At 34.8% G+C, this 21,037-nt stretch overlaps 1 protein-coding gene across 1 annotated transcript in view; it reads left to right on the top strand.

Moving 5' to 3' along the window:
- Window positions 1-4,553: 4,553 nt before the first annotated feature.
- The window catches only part of LOC138324400 (uncharacterized), a 108,355-nt gene continuing 91,871 nt past the window's right edge, over window positions 4,554-21,037 (top strand). Inside the window, exons 1-6 of the mRNA XM_069269465.1 lie at window positions 4,554-4,908; window positions 10,718-10,869; window positions 11,291-11,358; window positions 15,105-15,518; window positions 17,269-17,412; window positions 18,221-18,310. Of these exons, the coding sequence (XP_069125566.1) occupies window positions 4,834-4,908; window positions 10,718-10,869; window positions 11,291-11,358; window positions 15,105-15,518; window positions 17,269-17,412; window positions 18,221-18,310 (943 nt within the window). The 5' untranslated portion in view covers window positions 4,554-4,833. The remainder of the gene's footprint in view (window positions 4,909-10,717; window positions 10,870-11,290; window positions 11,359-15,104; window positions 15,519-17,268; window positions 17,413-18,220; window positions 18,311-21,037) is intronic.

Below are 21,037 nucleotides of genomic sequence, written 5' to 3'. Positions count from 1 at the left end.
TTGGTTAAATCTGCAGGAAGTGATTACATGGGCCAGTGCTGCCTAAACAAATCCCACTCACAGGTGGTATTGGATTAAACAGCCAATATAATGCTGTGTCTGGTACATGTACTGAGGCAATGGGCTATGTAATAACCATGTGCACAGTGCCGCAGACCAGGGGAGACAACTGGTCCCTCACAGTAGCCTTTAAGAACAGAAAACTGATCATACAGGGGAAACAACTGGTCCCTCACAGCAGCTTTTCAGGGGAGACAACTGATCATACACTATAGCTTTTCAGGGGAGACAACTGATATCAGAAGATCAACTGCATGATCCTATTCATGTATTACTGTATATATACTTCCAACCTCTCACAAAGGAAAAGTGTGGTCAATAAATCTCTTGTTACCACAGTTATAAGTCCACACATAATCCCATTTCATGGCCAATCAGGATAACATGTCCATGAAAGGTAGACATGTGTACAGTCGACCATGGTAACAACTGCTGTAAGAGAGGGGAGATAATCAGTACTCACATCATGATTAGGTCAATCAAAATAGATATACTAATCAATGCTGATTTAAAAAAAAAGATAATGTGATAAGAAAATCACATAAATGAAGATGAAAATATGATAGCTGAAAAGCAACTTAAAAGTAATGTAAGGGAAAGTTTTAACTTTTCAGGAACCTTAATATAAAACTAATGGCACTTTGATATATGCATTCTATCAATTGAAAATTGGAATTGATTAAAAAAATTACTTACACATTTAAAGTTTCCGACAATTTTTTTTTCATTTTCTTATTTTTCTTCCAATTGCTGAACTGAAATCTTTGATAATAATTCAATTGATTCATACTATACATATCCCCTAAAATATTTTGGTGCAGCATTTCCAAGATATAAAGTTTTTTCCTCTAAAAATGGCAAAAAAACTTTATCCAAAAATCCTTGTGCTCCTTACGATAGATAATGACAAACTGATGAATTAACATTGAGCAAAGAACCTCTAATACTGAAAAGTACTCACAAACATAATAGGTACAGGTAAATCAAACTGAGAACAATTGAAGATTTGGGTATAGTGATGGAAAGGTGAGAATTTTTCAATCAACCTGTCTTTATTCGAGGTTAAGAAGCATGTAGTTATCATATTTAAGTCAGTTATCGTATGATTTCTCATCACTCAGGCTAGGAATTATTACCTGGGTGTAAAAAAATCCCTTAGCTTATTACTCAAAAGCTATGCATATGATGGTGGGCTATTCAAATCGCTTTTTGTCTGTGGTCCGTCCTTCCATCCATCCGTCCTTCCCTCCATCCGTCCGTTAACAATTCTTGTTATCGCTATTTCTCAGAAAGTACTGAAGGGATCTTTCTCAAAATTCATATGTAGGTTCCCCTAGGGCCCCTCGTTGTGCATATTGCATTTTGGGACAGATCGATCAACAAGATGGCCACCAGGCAGCCATCTTGAATTTTGATAGTTGAAGTTTGCTATCGCTATTTCTCAGAAAGTGCTGAAGGAATCTGTTTCAAATTTCATATGTAGGTACCTTGTAATGCATATTGCGTTTTGGGACCGATCGGTCAACAAGATGGTCGCCAGGCAGCCATCTTGGATTTTGATCTTTAAAGTTTGTTATCGTTATTTCCCAGAAAGTACTCAAGGGATCTGTTTCAAATTTCAGGTGTAGGTTCCCCTAGTTCATGGAAACAACTGATTGCACACAGTAATCTTAAGGGGAGATAACTGATCCAACACTGTAGCTTTTCATGGGAGAAAACTGGTACCTTATATAGATAATAGCTTTTCAGGGGAGACAACTCATCTCATTTGGCATTTTCTCAAAAACAACACTTTTTCAGGAGATACAACAAACATAACATAATTGCAGGGGACATAACTGCAGTAATACATTACTTATGTCATGTAACAGTTATTGACAATATAATAACTGTCCATTACCATATAGCGGGATTGGATTGGGTGACCAGGTAGTTTAATAGGTAGAGCACTCTGCTAGAGTTCGAAGGGTTCCTGGTTCGAATCCCGGTGTGGCCGCTACATTTCCTCCTGTCCTGTTACAACTGCATCTAACATCAGTATCTGTTACAGTGTTTGCTTATACTTTGTGGCCAGCCTCTTAGGCGATTTATGCTGAAAAACTTCAGCATGAATATACCATCTGATATATTCATTCAAGGGGAGATAACTGAAAACATACAATTGTAAACATTTCAATCACTTGTTACACTGAAGTCCTGGGTCTAAGTGAATCTAACAAAAATCTAGGATAAATGTATTCCAAATATTTCAGATACCTGTTGTCGGAGAAATCTAAGTGAGATTTATAGTTATGGTTTGTGTAATTGGGCCAGATACAGAGGCTGGGGGTGTCCATCACACCAAGCTTATCTTTGATCTCTCCCCTATATCTCCCCTCCACAGTGGCAAGTGATTCATAAACTTGTCTGTTAGCCGGTCTTTATCTCGCCCAGATCCAATATACTATTTACTATTCTTCCCCCCTCCCCTCAGCGCCCCCTTTATCTAGCTGATCAGATATACTATTCTACACCTATACAGACACCTACAGGTGGTATCAGATCAACAATCGGGATACTGTCACTACTGTTCAAACATCGCTTCACACAATTCAAAAAAACTTTAGAAAGTCAAGGTTTTTTTGTGCTCTCATTGTTTGAAATTTTGAAATCTGAAATCTGCTAAAACAGATATTTACCGGCGTGCCTGTTTTACCTCCATAGATAATGGTAATTAGGAGTGTCAGTTGAATACCCCCACCGGAAAGGTGATCTCAGGAAATGAGTTTTTTGGACGATTGCAGAAGATAGGTTTTTTAAAGGGAAAATTAAATCTAAAAAGCATTGCCAGTTTAATTGTTAGCGGTCCTGAAAAGCTGTTACCTAAAGTATAGAAGAGGTAGACGCACATTTTGGAAAGTATTATACCGTAATCTAAAAAGCGCTGCCAGGCAGATCATTATATACGTTACCTGGCCTTAACTCATCCACACCTAAAGATATAATTTGAACTCTTCTAATTCAAAGTATGGAACAGTTCATTATGAAATTTCAGGGGTGAATAGGAGTGAATTGCCCCATAAAAGTAGAATTCAAGAGTCAAATTGACAACAGAAAACATATAAGAAAAATAACTTTAAAATAATGGCTAGAAGATGTGAAAATTAAGCTGCATGTCTTTATATTTCTAAATATTCCAGAAATATTCCATAAAATGAAACAATAAAAATGTACTGATTGCAACAAATTTCATATTTCTGTCTGTCTTACTGGTGGCTTTTCTATGTGCACCAGATTTCCCTCCATTTCTTGTATACTATTGGCAATATATTTAGATAAAAAAAAATTCTCACCGATCTTGTGAGTTTGAAATCGTAATACTGTCATGTCTATAAAGAATACGCAGTGGTGGTGTTCATTTTAGCTAATATTCTGGGACTTAAGGAAGTCTATTTAGTACCTGACACAAACACTTTAAGTTTCTATTCTGGGACATGAGCAAGTCCAATGAATATCTGACAGAAACACTTTCTATTCTTGTGTTCATACGTTGTAATATAGTGAATAGATTTTAGCTAGCATTCTGGGACTTAACCAAGTCTATTGAGTACCTGACACCAACACTTCGCATTCTGGGACTTGAAACACTTTCTATTCTCGTGTTCCTTTTAATAAACATTCTGGGACTCAAGCAAGGCTAGTGAGTACCTGACACCAACACTTTCGACACCCTTTCCATTCTGGGACTTTAGCAAGGCTAGTGAGTACCTGACACCAACACTTTCGACACCCTTTCCATTCTGGGACTTTAGCAAGGCTAGTGAGTACCTGACACCAACACTTTCCGTTCTAGGACTTAGGCAAGTCTAGTAAGTACCTGACAGAACTGCTCTCCTCTTCCGAGCAATGACCTTCCAATCATATACCTAATTACAATTTATGGCAGATCTACCGCAGCCAATCTGGTTCTGTAAGTTTTGAAATTAAGTCGAGAGATCAATGCCGACCTGACTACTGAAGTAATACAGCTGGCGCGATCCTGTTTCTGAGACAGGATGTCAAAATGTGTCAGGCCTGATAAAGCAGGTGATGAAATGATACTCACAATAAATGTATGTTTGAAAATAAATGATTAGAGATAAGTTGTGGAAGCATACTGTTTTCTCAAAAAACTAATTACCAGATAGTCAATCTAAAAGTAATATGGCTGAATTTCACTAAACATATACAGTAGTGTAAGTTAATCATATTATATAGTTACAGGAATGTGAAGAAGTCTTTAACACAGGTGAAATATGCAGTTCTCAGATAGAATATGTTCCGGTTGGAGATAATGCAGTATCCACAGAAATATTGGAAGTGGTTGTCGGATTCACATAAAAAACCTGTGTAGTTAAATTTGTAATTCAAGGTTTTTTTTTCAGTTGATTGATATATAAAGTTGATAGAGTGAGTGTTCAGAGGTAGCAGACATATGTCTTATCTGAGTGAGCGGGCTTGTAAGGCTGGCTGCAGGGGGCCGAGGAGGGGCCCTATCTGTCCAGTCGGGGAGGGGGAGGTGGAAGCCCTACTGTACTAACTACCACAGAAACACTCAGGGCTCTACAGTGACAAAGGCCACTGGTGGTTTTCAGTAAGGAAATGATTCATATACAGGATTACAACTTACAGTGTTAGAGATGATATCGAAAAGATGATTCTGTGAACTAAATTTGTGAACTGCTCCTGATCCATTCATGCTCGGCTGGGCCAGTAAGGTGTGTGTCTGCTGTGTGTGCCGTATCTCCCTCCAAAATGAAGGAACTAGAGGATATTCTTGATGACTTGTTAAACAATCTTAATTCACAACTCACCGCCATCGACCAAGATGTAAGTTGAATCCACAATATTTTCTATTTGTTTGCAACTTTAATAGTTACACGAAGTAAATGCTAATGAACTATGTATGTAACAGAAATAACAGTTTTGCTGTTGTAATTATATGTCTAAATATTTGGCATCAATTGCATTTCTGAGCTGTTGTTTATCTGAGTATATTGCTATTTCTGTACTTGTTATTGTTATAACTTAGAAGCCAATTTGAGGTTTTGTACAAAAATTTCATTTAAGTATTTTGGTTTTAACGATCTTCAGTATAAAACTTTCCATACAAATGATGGTGGGGGTTACACCGTTTCTGTCTTGAGTACATGTTTCAGAAAATTAATATAATGGCAGTTATCTTGATTTTATAAACACATCTCTAAAGATGGTATAATAGTATTGATGAGATATTACCATACTCTACTTTGGACCAATAGTACTGATAAATGTAGTACACACTGTGCATATAAACATATGGTATATGTACTCGGTTATACCTCAGTAGTGAGTAGCAGACGCACCAGGTGTTTGGGATGTGAACCTGAGAGAATTTGACCTTTCCTGCACCGTGTGATAGGGAGTGCACATGTCAGATCTAGACTTCTGTACCATCTTTGTACATTCTGTATTCTGGATCACCATTATAAGTGGATCCTGACATTTTTATTACACTTTCATAATTAGAGCTTTAACCAGATAAATACATGTTGCCCTCATTAATTTGTAATAATTAGGATGTATCATATCTGAGTCATATGACCAATGTTTCACCATGTACCCTTGATCATGGCTAATGTTTTAACCATCCCTGGTCGTCTCCTCAATCTTTGGCCAGTCAGATTCCTCAGCCAATCCTGTATGTTATCTTATTCTGTTGAATAGACCGCAATTCTGATTTACAGATAGACAGACAGATTATCCCCTCTATATAAATAGACAGTGCCCTAATTACTCTTACAGGTCTCTAGATTTGTTATAGTATGACAAAAGGGGCTCTGGTGGCCTTATTTAGTGTGTCAAGACTTTTATATATTGTACATGTATATAGCCAGTTATTTTCACAGGGAAGACATTTTTGCGATTTTATGCAACATTTTTATGAATGCGAAAATTTGAATATAAGAAATAGTTGAAACATTCATACACTTAAAGCTGAATAACGCTAAGATTGAATTTCTTAATTTTAGTTCAAATTGATCAAATTTTGACCCACGAAAATAACCGACTATATGGTACATGTGTACAGCAGACTGCGTTAGCCATCCAACCTACAGTTGCGAGTTCAAAATGCCCATTTTGTGACTATTTGTTACATTGCCTTATACTGACATTTTAATCTGTCTGAGGGTATGTTTTCTGGGTACCCTGGCTTTCTTCTAATTGAATTGACACTTTAGAGAGCAAACTGATGGTTGTTCTCCGGGTACTCTGGCTTTTTACTACCCTCAACAACTTGGAACAACATTTCATGTCCCTTACTATAATTGACAGTTCCTTGACCAAATTATGTTTCCTCTCCATTAAATGAAGACATATACATTGTATCAGTATAATTCTCACTTAGATCTTGCCAATGAAGATCTTCTAAAATTTCACTTCCCTTTCTGATTCTTCTAAACAGTTTAAGACATGATCTTTATCGAAATATCCTTGAAGATCAAATGATTGTCACAATTGGTTAAAGATAGTGAAAGTATACTTGAAAATTTAATACAATATATAAACAATGAAGATGTGAAATGCACATTTGAGTTCACTGACTTAATATGGGAGCAACCATGTTTGTGTTGGCTGGATATGAAATGTTTCTAACTGGATATAGCAAGATACATATCAGCATGGTTTTGGAAACTGGCTGGATTTAGCAGGATGACAAGATTAGTGATGAATGGATTAGCATTGGAATCTTACTGGAATTAGCAGAAATACTGGATTAGTGATGAATGGATTAGCATTGGAATCTTACTGGAATTAGCAGAAATACTGGATTAGTGATGAATGGATTAGCATGGCTTGAAAACTGACTGGATCTAGCAGACTGGTAGGATTGAAAACTGACCTTATTTTGCAGGATTATAGAGGTGATCTCACTTGATTAGCATTGCTTGAAAACCAACTAATTTATCAGACTGGCAGGATTGAAAACTGGTCATATTTAGCAGGATTAGCAGTGATCTGACTGGAATAGCATTGCTTGAAAACTAACTGGATTTAGCAACCTGGCAGGATTTAAAACTGACCATAGTTAGCAAGATTAGCAGTGATCTGACTGGATTAGCATTGCTTAAAAACTAAGTGGATTAAGCAGACTGGCAGGATTAGCGGTGATCTGACTCGATTAGCATTGCTTGAAAATTAACTGGATTTAGCAGACTGGCAGGATTAGAGGTGATCTGACTGGCTTGAAAACTTGTTTTAGCATGATCGCAGGATTTATGTTGAATGGATTAGTGTGGTATGAAAATCCGTGTGAAATAAGATGTCAGCATTAATGATTGAATTGGTTCAACAGAAGAACTTGATAATTAGTTCAAATGCAAGAAGCAAAAAGGGTATGTGGCATTTAACACACTTCCACACATAAACGTAGTGGAATTACCAAAGAACTACTATACTAAGTTTCTGTCTGGATTATTGAAATGCTGAAAAGGTGAAATGTGGAAATAGCCATGCCACAAATGAGTTGTTACTGTTTATTTGTTCTTTTTTACAACAATTGATATGAACCTATAGTAATCATTACCATGTATGAAAATGTACACTGTGTCTAAATTTAGTATCGGAAAACCCCTTGTGGTGGAGCTGTCTGATCAGGGAATTAAACATGTCTGTCTCGGTAAAAGGCATTTGCCATTCCCATTGTACCAACCAACCTTTGGTCCAGGTTTTAAGCTTGAATTCTAAGTCATTAGCCGTGTTTATGTAACATCCGTAAATTAAATCCTCTAATTAATTACTTTTTTTTATTGTGTTTATCTACAACAGTGATGTTAATCATCATTAATGAATGTTGTTGGTTTTAATTTCGGTGGTAAAGGAAAAGCAAGAGAGCCTTAGAGAGTTCCAAAAACCATTGGCCATCAGAACAGCATGACCCAGATATGTGAAGGTCTAACAGACACTTTCTTGGCTACCATGGCCGAGTGCTCTTTAATCAAGACTTGTTTAAGATACATATGTCACTGGTAGTATATAACATATGAAGCATACCAAATGGAACCGGTCAAAAATTAACTCTAAAGTCAGAAAATCATACATTAGTCATATGATGTCGTGACCTATTGAATCGTCATATCTTTTTAAAGTCAATGTGATGAATGGAAAAGACAGAGGTTGCAGAATTTATAATTCTGTAATTTGCTCAATCTTTACATTTTTCATGACAGTAAAATGTTTTAATGGGACATAATTTTGTGATTTCATAACTTAGTTATAGAGTTATGAGATATAGAAAATCGGTTGGAATTCGGTTTTCGTTAAATTTAGCCGAAATCTGTATTAATCCTGTGGGTCTCGCTGTGTATCTAAGGTTTTGGATATTAAAGAGGAATCTTCCATGGATTAGATAGTAAAACATGTTGAGAAGATCTAACCAACGGAGTGTTGAGATAGATAGCTTGTTGATGGGAACATGTACGCTGCATGTAATCGCTAACATGTGTGATGCTCATATTTACATAGCAACAACAGTTCCGATAATGAGCGAGTGGGTGTATATAGACATTTTATAGAGCACGAAACATGTTCTTCATATTTCCAATTCAGTGAAATAAAAGTTGGCAGAGATTAGTAATTTTTCACCCAACCAACTTAACACCAGTGGTCTTAGCAACACAAATAAGTTGGTTTGGAATTAACAGATGCCCCATGGACAATTTAACACACAAATTGAGGGAAAATGTAAGGTGAGCCGACTGACGCGTTATTTAGAGAATATACTTCCTCTAAACCAAATTACCAAAAATAGACGTTTTCTTGTGTTGCTATGTTTCATGTGTGAGGTACTGCAGGTTCATATCAAGATGAATGTAATTTTGCACAATTTATGAGTTTACTTGTAGAAATATCTAGGAAAAAACCCAGATAAATTGTACGTGAAAATGATGATAATATTTATGGCCTGCTAGGATAAGCATTTAGAAAGCTTAACACATTTTCTGTAACTTTTTGTATAGACAGCAGTAGAGATCATATCTTCTCCAAAGATGTTTCTTTTTGTTTTGTGAATACAGTATTTCTTGAGTAAATCATTCAATGTTTTACAAAGTCTTTTGACCTAAATGTATATTGCTAACCTTGACCTTGACACATGACCTGGTGATGACCTCCATGTCTATGGACATCTTTGATTTATGACCTAAATGTCTATGGACATCTTTGACTTATGACCTACATATCTGTAGACATCATTTACCTATAACCTACATTGAGGAATCTTTGACCTTTGACAGTTTTATCTAGCACAGCATTAACCTTTGGATTTGTATGTAGGACAGTATTGTTTGCAATCCTATCTTGGTGTTTGACCTTAAATCATATACACTGAGACCTGCCAATACAGATCACCAAAGGGAGAAAGAACATAATGTCTTTATACCAAAGGTGTCTTTTATAATATACAGGGAAATTATGTTGAAATTGCCCATTAGGGACCTTAAGGATGTATTCTTCTGAGGTTTCAGTCCCGTTGAAGTCTTGTTTCAACAATGATCAAAGAAGTTATGCGATTTTCAAATACATTTTATCAATATCTGTAGCAAGTTGCCAGATGCAAATTTTGTCAAAAAATTACATTTCTATTTTCAATGGATTTTTTTTTTATATAGGGATTTTAAGAAATGGCCCATTTGGCGGCCATTTTGAAATTGTGTCTTTTTCCGCTTTGAGTAGAGCTATAGTTTTACCATTTTTTACTGAAATTGTTTTTTCTTAAATCATCACTGCGCCAGCTGCTTAAATCATCACTGCGCCAGCATTTTGAGCTGTATCGAGCTAATTTTTGCTGTAAATCACTAGGTTCGTGGTAATTAAAATATTGAGCATTACTGCATGAAATTATACACTTTTGTCACTTTAATTTTACATTAAATGGTAATTTAAGCACTTTTATTTTTTACTCTAAAACACTGAAAATAACAAATATTCAAATGAGGCAAAATAGTAAGCACAAGGACCCCCCATGCCATTTTTCAGCTTTTTCTAGTAAGAACAACCCATTCCCTAATGATATGCAAAATATGAATAAAAGTTTAATACAAGAACTTTTTCTATAAAGGGTTAAATTTGGCAAAAATGGCTGAAAATGGTGTATTTTGTAGCTCAAAATTAATGGTTAGGGGTAGCATATGTTGTTATTCAAGAAAAAATATGAGTCTTATAAATCAAAACTGGAATATTTTTAAAGAAGACTACAGCAAAATAAATTCTACAAACATCCATACATATCAAACATCTTGTTAGGAAATTATGGCTTTAATCTATTGTATATATGGTCAAAACGGCAAAAATCCCATAAAATCCAATATTTTGTCAACTAGGTATCTTTGAGTGACAATTGCTCAAAAACGAGCACACGGACAAATGTTTTTTCATCAATTTTATTTTATGGTATGAACTCCTTTTTCCAAATATCTATTTGAGAACAAAAGTTTAATACAAGAAAATTTTGATTTCTCAGAAGTGTACATCCTTAAGTGGTATAATACAGTATAGAACAGGTGGTCTTTATACAGAAGTTTTCGCTAACACAGGTTATTTGAAATTTTGTTTATCTTAAGAGACGATTTTCAAATGCGATACATTTTGTGTGTTGTAGATCAACCCTAACAGTAAAGCGTACAATGAGGGAATAGTCGTAGGAGACTATGTGGAGGCCATTAACGGTCAGAAGGCGAAGGGATTACAGCATGGCGACGCCCAACAACTCATCAAATCAGCCAATCAGGAGCTTGAACTTCAACTTTCTCGGTAATAATAGCTGAACACACAGTTACCATTGCTCTCAATTTCTTTCCCATTGCATGTGAATAAATTGTAAAAATATGCTCATGTTTCATCCTATAAATTATTTGAGTAAAATGGCTATGGCTATTGTCCATTGTTTCTATAGTGCCTCATTAGCATCACTGTGTCAGCATCTATGGGTCATATAGATGGAATCACACCAAAAATTACATTGGAAACATCATCCTGTGACCAAGATTACTGTGGGTCACATATTACTGGAGATGTTCAGACATAGTAAGGTAGAGATGATGCCATGAACAGCCATCATTGTCTGGCTGTAGCTTGGTAGTTTTTCTCTGAGAATCTGGCTTTCATCGACTACTATTAATTGTCATATCTCTATCATAATTGTGATAAAATGTGAACTATGTTTGAATTTCAGATCTGGTCCCACAGTAAATGGTCATGGTCAAGTGAACGGAGGTCTTACGCATAAACACATTCAGTCAGGTATGACCATAAATAATTCTATTAAAATTTGCATTTGATAATACAATGAATTAAATTTTCTTGTAGTTATTTACCAGTATGATATAAGCATCACATGCACAAAAATGTGGTTATTGACATTTCATGTAGAAAAAAAGTATGGTAACTTGTCATATAGATCTCTACCTGTATGGTGACTGTATGGTGACTTGTCATGTAGATATTTACCTGTATGGTGACTTGTTTGGTGACGTGTCATGTAGATATTTACCTGTATGGTGACCTGTATTGTAACTTTTCATGTACTGTATTTCACCGCAAATAAGACTCCCCCTCCCAGAGAAGAAATAAAGGTCAAAAGTGGTGGGGGGTCTTATTTGAGGACAACCCGCCTGATAACATCGATCTATGAGGTCGCCATCTTGGATTTTTTAATGTCCTGTCATTGTTTTAACAGTCGTATGACAGATGGGTAATAGCAAGATGTTCAAGTATTTATAATAATAATGAAGACGTATGAGTAAAATTTAATAAAATGTTATGACAAATTAAAATATAAACAATACTAGGGCAGTTGTAACATAAGTCTGAAAGGGAAACGCACATTTTTGCAAGAGTCACGCGGACATTCACCAATTAATCAAAACGAAGAAACAGCATCATAGGCAATGTCATTTTAATCCAGAAGTTTTAATAATCGTATAGTTATTTTAAAATATTCAAATTCGGTTATTGTTTATGATCACAACTAGGCCTACATCTCCGTCTTAGTAAACACGTGAATCAATCGCAATTGGAAGGACGATCGCCGTTCAGACTCAGGCCTATTTAAAATTCACTGCAAACATTTACATATAAAATTCGTTCATAAACTGAAGAATTTACGTACATTTGTCTTAGCCAAATGAGCAAACGATCAAACTGTGTAGGAAAATGGCGCTGGGTTGAAGCCATACTTTCACATTTTCACACCGGGTGTCGTGTTTGGGAATTCGATCGGTATTGCTATTGATACGACGATAGTTTGATAATATTTCTGATATTAATCCAAGTATTAACTGCATTAAAACATCGTAGCAAGTATTTTTGTCTCCAGAGTAAAATACGAAACTTTGCGGCTAATCATATTATACTGACTGCATAAACAAAACATGGCGGCCGAATTCGAAGTAAAGCATGGTTTCTCCAACTGATCGTGAACTACAGGTACGTTAGGTATAGATTGTATTGAGTTAGAATCCACGACTGCAGAAACGATCTGCATCAATGACGAATATCCGATTCATGTAAAAAAATGACAAGCGGTACGAACACTAAAACGTGTTGACCATGCCGATAGGAAGTGTTCATGGAAATATATATCGGCGTATTTTGTTGAAAATAACCTCCAATTAAATATGAGCACTGTCCACAATTCGTAGTTATTGATAATTAAATTAAATCACCCGTGAATTAACTTGTATTAAATGACAAAAATAACAAGCACACAAACAGTTGTTTACTACGTGATTTTTCTATGCCGATAAAACAAACAAAAAGAAATTCCGATGCAAGTTCATTTTGGTGATATTTTTAATTACTCCATTGCTCAAATCCATCATCCAGTAAACTGAAAAATAGGTGGGGGGTCTTATTTGCAGACATCCCCCCTAAGTCTGAAAATGTGTCAAAATAGGTGGGGGGCTTTATTTGCGGGAGGGGTCTTATTTGCGGTGAAATACGGTAGATATTTACCTGTATGGTGATTTGTCATGTAGATATTTACCAGTATGGTAACTTGTCATGTAGATATTTACCTGTATGGTGACTTGTTTTGTAGATATTTACCTGTAGGGTAACTTGTCTTGTAGATATTTACCTGTATGGTGACTTGTATGATAACTTGTCATTTAGAAATTTACCTGTATGGTAACTTGTCATGTAGATATTTACCTGTAGGGTAACTTGTCATGTAGATATTTACCTGTGTGGTGACTTGTCTTGTAGATATTTACCTGTATGGTGACTTGTCTTGTAGATATTTACCTGTAGGGTAATTTGTCATGTAGATATTAACCTGTATGGTAACTTGTCATGTAGATATTTACCTGTATGGTGACTTGTCTTATAGATATTTACCTGTATATATGGTAACTTGTCATGAAGATATTTACCTGTATGGTGACTTGTTTTGTAGATATTTACCTGTATGGTAACTTGTTTTGTAGATATTTACCTGTAGGGTAACTTGTCATGTAGATATTTACCTGTATGGTAACTTGTTTTGTAGATATTTACCTGTATGGTGACTTGTCTTGTAGATATTTACCTGTATGATGACTTGTCTTGTAGACCTGTAACCTGTGCTGTTACATTCCATGTGGACATTTACCTTTATGGTTTTTTGTTATATAGTTAGTTACCTGTGTGTTAACTTTTCAAATAGATCTGTGACAGGTATGATAATCTGTAGATATTAACTTGCCATATTTAACCCAATAAATGCCTGCAAAATTGAAAAGAAATAAGAAATGCTTAATAAAACTAAATTTGGACTAGAATTTCATAAAATTATGGTGCAAAGTAGGTCATAGATCAATATGTAAAAAGAAATCAAACAAAGAAACTTGATGTTTTCAATTTTCTGTCTGCATTTAATTCAAGATCAGGAAATTGGGGCCTCAAAAGGGGAGGGGTGCTTATAGGGATAGTAGCACTTATTGAGTCGAATAGGTATATGGTTACTTTCCTTGAAATGATATAACTGTATTATGAATTCCCTTGTTATCTAGATATTTGCCTGTATGGTTATATACTTGTATCATAATTATTGTGGTTATTTTACGACAAATCATGTAGAAATAAGCTACAACAGCTAATGTTGTGTATACCATTATCGACTTAGATTTGGTCATTCCGTTATTTTCTAGTTCGCTTGTCTTGAATGGTTTGCCGCCCTACCCAGATAGCTTAGCAGTAAATATAATCTGTTTTATCAGGTTTTTTTGGTGATCAAGAAAAAGTTGTTTGTAGACACATGAAATGCTAATTTGTTTTATTTTGTAAACATGTTTCTTAATGTTGGAGTCCTAAGTACTCCTCAGATCATTGGTTCTCTAGCTCCCCAGCTACTTAGTTTGTTTATGGTATTACCATGGTTACCAGAAACATGTACAAGTAATCCACTGTGTTGTAGTCTAGTGAACATGTTTTAGGTTTAAAACAAGTCATTTGGAAGCGTGAGATTGTTTCTGTCTTAGAGAATTATGTTTACTCTTTACACAGGTATATATATATATCTCAGCATAATGTATAGGGTTGTCTCCCTTTTTTCACTTGCGTTCATATAGGTAACTTAGTGCATTTACCATTTTCTGTGTAGTATTCATTGTACAAGGGTTTTGATATTTTTAAACAGCATGAGCCAAGTGCAATAAATCCAACCTTCCGATGATCGTGACGTCAAAAAAATGATGTTAAAGTGTGATGTTCCAGTCAACGGAAGGTTGCACATTTCCACTGTAAAAGTCCTTTACCAATGTCGTTTTAGTATCTGTAAACTGGCATATTGGTTTAGATAAAAAAATCTGTAAAGTCTTAGTCTGCAGCAGTCTTAGGATATTGTAATCAGCTGAATTGTCTTGATTTCGTAAAGATGCATGTATCCATCATATTATTTTGTATTCTGTTAACACACTTGCTTTAATCTCAGAAAGCATTACAACAAAAATAGTGTTAGACGTCACTAATATTACACCTTCCATAATTAACAGTTTTGATACCCACAGGGATATTTCTGAGCATGCCTTCCAAGACTGACCAATCCAGCTCTTCAGCACAAAACAAAAATTTCATCGGTGACCCAATTTGGAATCTGCCCCGCCCATCACATTATACAGCTAAGACATATCCTGTGTCCCCTTATACTCTCAACTACCCTCAAGAACTCTACAGTTCCATGCCCCTTCATCTTAGCCAATCAGCAGCCTTGTATAATCCACAGCCATTGTGTGTTGACCAATCAGCTGGTGTGTTTCATGCTTCTTTGAAGATGATTGACCAACCACAAGGCTTGTTCAGGGCAACTCTTCAATTGGTTGATCCACCTCCCTCGGAACTTTTCCGAGCTGTGCCATTTATGATTGGTCAGTCTGGGCAAGGGGGCTGGGCTACGAAGGATGACGGTCTACAGGAGATGCCATGTAAGGTGTTTGAGTGACTGGCTTTAACATGGACTTTTTACTGTGGGTGCCTAGCTTTTTATGGAGATTTCTCATCTTACATGCTTTTGTTCTCTTTGCTAGTTTAGGTTTCAGTTTTACTTTGTAGGTTAATGCCATTTTCAATAGTTTTCTCCTTTAGCAAATAAATGGAGACATATTGATAATAAATTCTCTGCTTCTTCTTGTAATATCAGTACATCCTTCCAACAAACAGTGTGTGTAGTTCCATCTTCTGTTAAATCACAGTGACCTTGACATTAAGGTCAGATAAATCAGATATGCCAGAGCAATGATTTAAAATGAATAGTGATATTGTTTTCTTTTAGAGGATTATTGTCATTTGCTGAATATCTAAAAAGTCTACTTCCCTTAATGATGATCTGGAATACAACATTCAATCATTAAGTTATTGCCATCCATACTTGAATTATGAATGTTGACAATGACAATAATGATTGTAATAAAACTTTGTGTATGCCATATCATTCCCTGATTAAGTGTAGTGCTCAGTTAATGAATCACAACAACCTTGACCTCAATATCAAAGGTCAAAGAAGTACCTACTTTTGTATTTTACAAAGGTTATAAAAAGTTTATGAAATTAACCTGCACCATACTTTCATTATCTAAAACTGATGTGTAATTCACTGTTAATGTAATTGTGAGAAATGATTCCAATGGCTCCTAGAAAACTTTGTAAAACTTTTAACGATCAACTAGATCATGGTAGGTATTTCAACAAAGGGAAGCTGTGATGGTTTAAATGAACAGGTGGCTTATTAAGACAGGTCATTGGCTTACAGAATACCTATAATATACTTACTGAAGTGATAGATAATGTCAGAAAGATAAGTCAGACCGCTTTGGAGAAGTTATAAATAATAGCACTTGATTCAGTTTGCTGTGTTACTGTGTTAGTGTTAGTAAATATGTAACCTGTATAGAGAAGCGTTGTGCTTCCAGTAGATTATGTAGATGTAGTCAGCACCCAGACATTGTGGCTTCTTCTCCTAGTTAGCCGATAGTCTATCTCCCCTAGATGGTGGTGCATGCATATAGAATGTGTGATATAGAGGTGCCTTCTCTAGCTATCACAAAAGACACAATACTTGCATGAGTCCAACATGTATCACTATTGCATTTTTTCATGGCAATAAACTTGAATAGAAATTCTGTACATATTTGTATATATCTATATTTATAATATAAGTTATATTTCCGTGATACTCAGTACTTCTGCTTCAGAAGAATTGAAACATATCTCATGTAAGCCATGATTTAAATCAAAGAAACATTTAGGAATATTTACTAAACCTCTTGGAAACTTCTGAAGTTGGGTGTGTTAAAATGAATTTGCTTGGATTTTGTTTCCATGAATCTGATTGGTTTGTTTTGAAAGTGAATATAAGATTTTGATTGCAAGATTGTGTGTGATAACAGAAGTTTGATTGGACTGCAGGATACAATCAATCATATTGCTTGATTATACATTGGTAAATGTTACAATGAATTTGATTGGACCCTTGTGAATGCTACTTTGTTAACAATTGTTTGATTGGACAATAATGTAAACATAATTAATTAGACTGCTGCAAGTGTTTAACAAAATTAATGAAGGTGAGAACAATTAAATTTTCAAATTATTTAGCACGGAATGTTTTACACAACTCACTGTATGCTGTAAAAATAATCTTTCTATTATCAAAAATCACTATTGTTTTTGTTTCAGGGGAGACAACTAGTAAACAATACAAACCAGTGTCTTTCGGCAGCAACTCATCTTTGAACATTGAGACGGGTGTTAGCCCTGCCCCCATGTCCTCGAGTACGGCCTCCACCCTCCCCTCACCACCCCTCCTAGTCACATCCAAAGGTAAGTATCTCGACCTATTATCCCCTCTGGCCCCCTGGACTCGGTGGAGCCCTCCATTTTATAGCCTTTTGGAAACCAAACGGATAAAAATTTCTGTTTACTGATAAAACGAGTATAGAATTAGTTTCATATTTGTCACCTCTTATTGTGGCATTTGTTTGTCTTTATTATTTATATTTATATTCCATTGTTGTTCCATTTGGAATCATAATCTTTCCCATAGTGTAGAGAAAATAAGGGAGAGATTGATGCAGAGGCTTTATTGTAACTGTTACAATTACAAGTTATACATTCCAAGTATATTAAACAATTTAACTTTGTAGCTCAATGACAATTACTTGTTTTGAACAAGATTTTTGTCAACAATGAAACAGACATTTCCTTACACTCTGTTAGCTTTGATCAATCAAGTGCCTAGAGAACTGTTTACTAAGAGTTACCTCCCCTCTCCTATAAATCTTGCTAGATAGTCTTTTTATTTCTGCTTGAACTTCTTTCATACTAGTATTTATGGAAACTTTTCTGTGCCGTGTAGAAAATGTTATGTATTATTTTTACCACACACATTTTGTTATGTTGAAGGCAATATGCAAGCATTTATGACTAGGTTTACAATGTGATATGTTACAGTTATTGGATCCTTTGAAAGATCCTATAAGAAAAAAAACCCTTTATTGAATAAAAATAATGAAAGACCAAACAGAAAAGTGAACTGATGATTTTGTGATAGATATTTCCGGTTATTGTTTAACACATATGCTTGTATTTTACCTGTAGCAAGTAGAGCTTATGTTATGTTTATTTGTAGCATCGGGCTCCGACTCGGTCACTTCAAGTCCGAAGTTTAAATCCAAGATAATCATTCCTCTCTCCCCAAAGCCTTTACAGAAGATAAGGGGTAATTAAGAACTGATCCTACATGGCTTCACCTAAAAAACGAGTTCATTTTGCTGTGTGTTTAATTTTTGCATTAGAGTTACCTCCCTTTAATTCAGCTCTCTAATAATTCTAACACTTCCTTCAAGCAAGCAGACAGTGCGAGCCAAAGTGATAAGGAGAGTTGAGGTTTGTTTGCACTTCAATGTTACGCAGAAGTTGTTGTCTATCTCAAAAAAAAAATTTTTGCACCTTTAAAATTGTTTCTCTCCTCAAATTACTTTCAGTTTGCAATCATTTGAATTTTGCTTTATTTGTTTTCTTTAAATTTTTCATCTGCCTGATTGCAATCCGATGTTGTTGTTTTTATTTGAAATCAAAATTTTCTTTCCATGGTCTTATATTGCAAAATACAAGAGTAGCTGATTTTAAAAGACAAGTATATTACAACTGCCATCGCATTAAAACTTTGTATTTGTTAAAACTAATTTTGCATGCATAAGTGACTTCAATGTCAAAACAACCATTAATAGTCAAAATTGATAAATTGAAGCACAAATGTATGCAGATTGACATTTTATTTTTTCTAAGAAAAAAAAGCAGAATAATGTGCTGTAAATGTTGATGAAAAACACATTCTCCATCACACCAAAAATTATACCTCTTGATTTCCTTAATATAAGAGTTTTAAAATTATCTATTTAGTCAAAATATTTTCATAATAATTTAAATAGTATTTGTTGCTATTTAGTTATGTTGTCATTGAATGCCTAAATTATATATGAAGCTGAATGTCAATACACCATGTTCTTTTAATACAATTATTTCTTCAAGAAAATTAAATTTCCCACAGAAGTAATTACCTATGTATGTAAACGGTATATATAAGTACTTTTCCTATCTGATAGACACTCTGTTTGGAATTAGGTTATATCTGGAGTATATGACGGTAAGGATTTTTTCTCCACGGCATTTCCTCCACCAGCTATACACATGGTAGGAATGCCATATACTTGGTATGATGGGGCTGTAATATTTGCTTGATGAACTGATCACTTAAAAAGGGACTGGCCCCTAGGGGGTCCTATATCAAGACTAAAATCTGGCTGGGGAAAAGAATGGTATAGGGGTTATTCCTTTAGATTGAATTTATTTTATTTCCATTTGGTTTGTATATTTGACATTTGCATGACATGCTTGATCTTTGATATTCGGGATCACACCGGGTTATGATACAGGCCATATGGATTTTTGGCTTTATGAACGTTCATGTAACTAAGCATGTTTATCTAGAAATGTTATTTTGCAAAATATTTTGTACCACTGGAGTAATTTCAATGTTATTGTATTTCATTGACCAGATTGGTAGAAAATATCAGACGTTGTGGTAGACATCTAGGCATCATCAACTGCAGAGACCTTGAATCAAGTAAAATCTGAAGTTCTTAATGTATACCATAAAAATGAGAACAGAAAGGGAAAGCTTTTGCCATCATAAATTGAATCCTCATTTGTTAATGAACTTTGGAAAAAAATAATTACATTTAGATACTTTGGAGCTTATGTATTTGGAATAAGAAGTATAAACCTGTAGCAATACTACTATAAGGAAGTGTGTATGTTGGACTTTTAGCAATTAACACCTTAACCACTGTTATAATGAAGAGTTTCATCCGGGGGAGGGTTCAAATTATGTTCAGAGGTGAATCAGTCCAGCTGATCTCCCTAATCAGTTTTTGCTATCACATGTTTTCGGTTGCAAAGTCATAACGGAAAAATGCAAGATAACAAATATGTAATGTTGGTCTATGCTTGTCTGCATGTAGTTAACGGTGGGCTATTTTAGGTGGTGGTTTGGTAGCATGTAATATACATAGTATGATAAGTAGAAATAGACATTCATACGTAGATACGGTGCCTGCATGACGTACGTGGATCGTTTGAAACTGTCTGAGGAGATATACCTCTCAAACATGCATGGAGTTGATAAAAAAACGACCCACAGCAACTTTTCAATCAATTTATATCTTAACTCACTCTGGGTTTTTTCTGCCAAAAACGTCATGCAATCAATAGTGTGGAATAAGTTTCCAATTCAAGGACCAAATAGAAAAAAAAAAATAGAAATTGCTCAAAATTGATATGAATTACATGTTATCATGGAAGTTAGATTCTTCAGTATTTTAATGCAATGAAAAAAGTAACTGTAAATTTATTAGGGAAAAAAAATAACATGGAATTCTAAAGTATTTCATGATCAATGGAAATGTAAGTCAATTCAGAAAAAAGTAAAGTTTATAATTATGTGCATTAGATGGAATGATAATAAATATTACTTTCTTGTAGGGAATATCGTGTGATTTGGATATGTGTTTAATTGATGATATTAGATAATAATAGATTTGCCATTTTAATCTTCAAAGTTTGTGATTTTAAGTTTTCCTTGGCATCTAATCTAAAGTAAATACTATAAAAATTCTGTGGAAATGTTCAAAATCCTAGAAAAGTTCCAGTTTCAGGAGAAACAGGTCAAAGTCTTATAAAATCCTTGTCAGTACTCCTGTTGCTGAATAATAATGTAAAATCCTGCTATAGTATTTCATAAGAGATACAAGGTCAAGTCAAGGTCATCGTTACTAATATTTATAACACTAATATATTAATAATGATCAAATATAATGTGTTTGATGTCTGATGTCATGTATATATGTATGTTTTATGCCATCTTTGCATATTACAGAGTTATCTA

This window comes from Argopecten irradians, chromosome 5 (genome assembly GCF_041381155.1).
Source record: "Argopecten irradians isolate NY chromosome 5, Ai_NY, whole genome shotgun sequence".
In the NCBI taxonomy this organism is placed as follows: Eukaryota; Metazoa; Mollusca; class Bivalvia; order Pectinida; family Pectinidae; genus Argopecten; species Argopecten irradians.
This window is presented reverse-complemented; position numbering and strand designations above follow the sequence as displayed.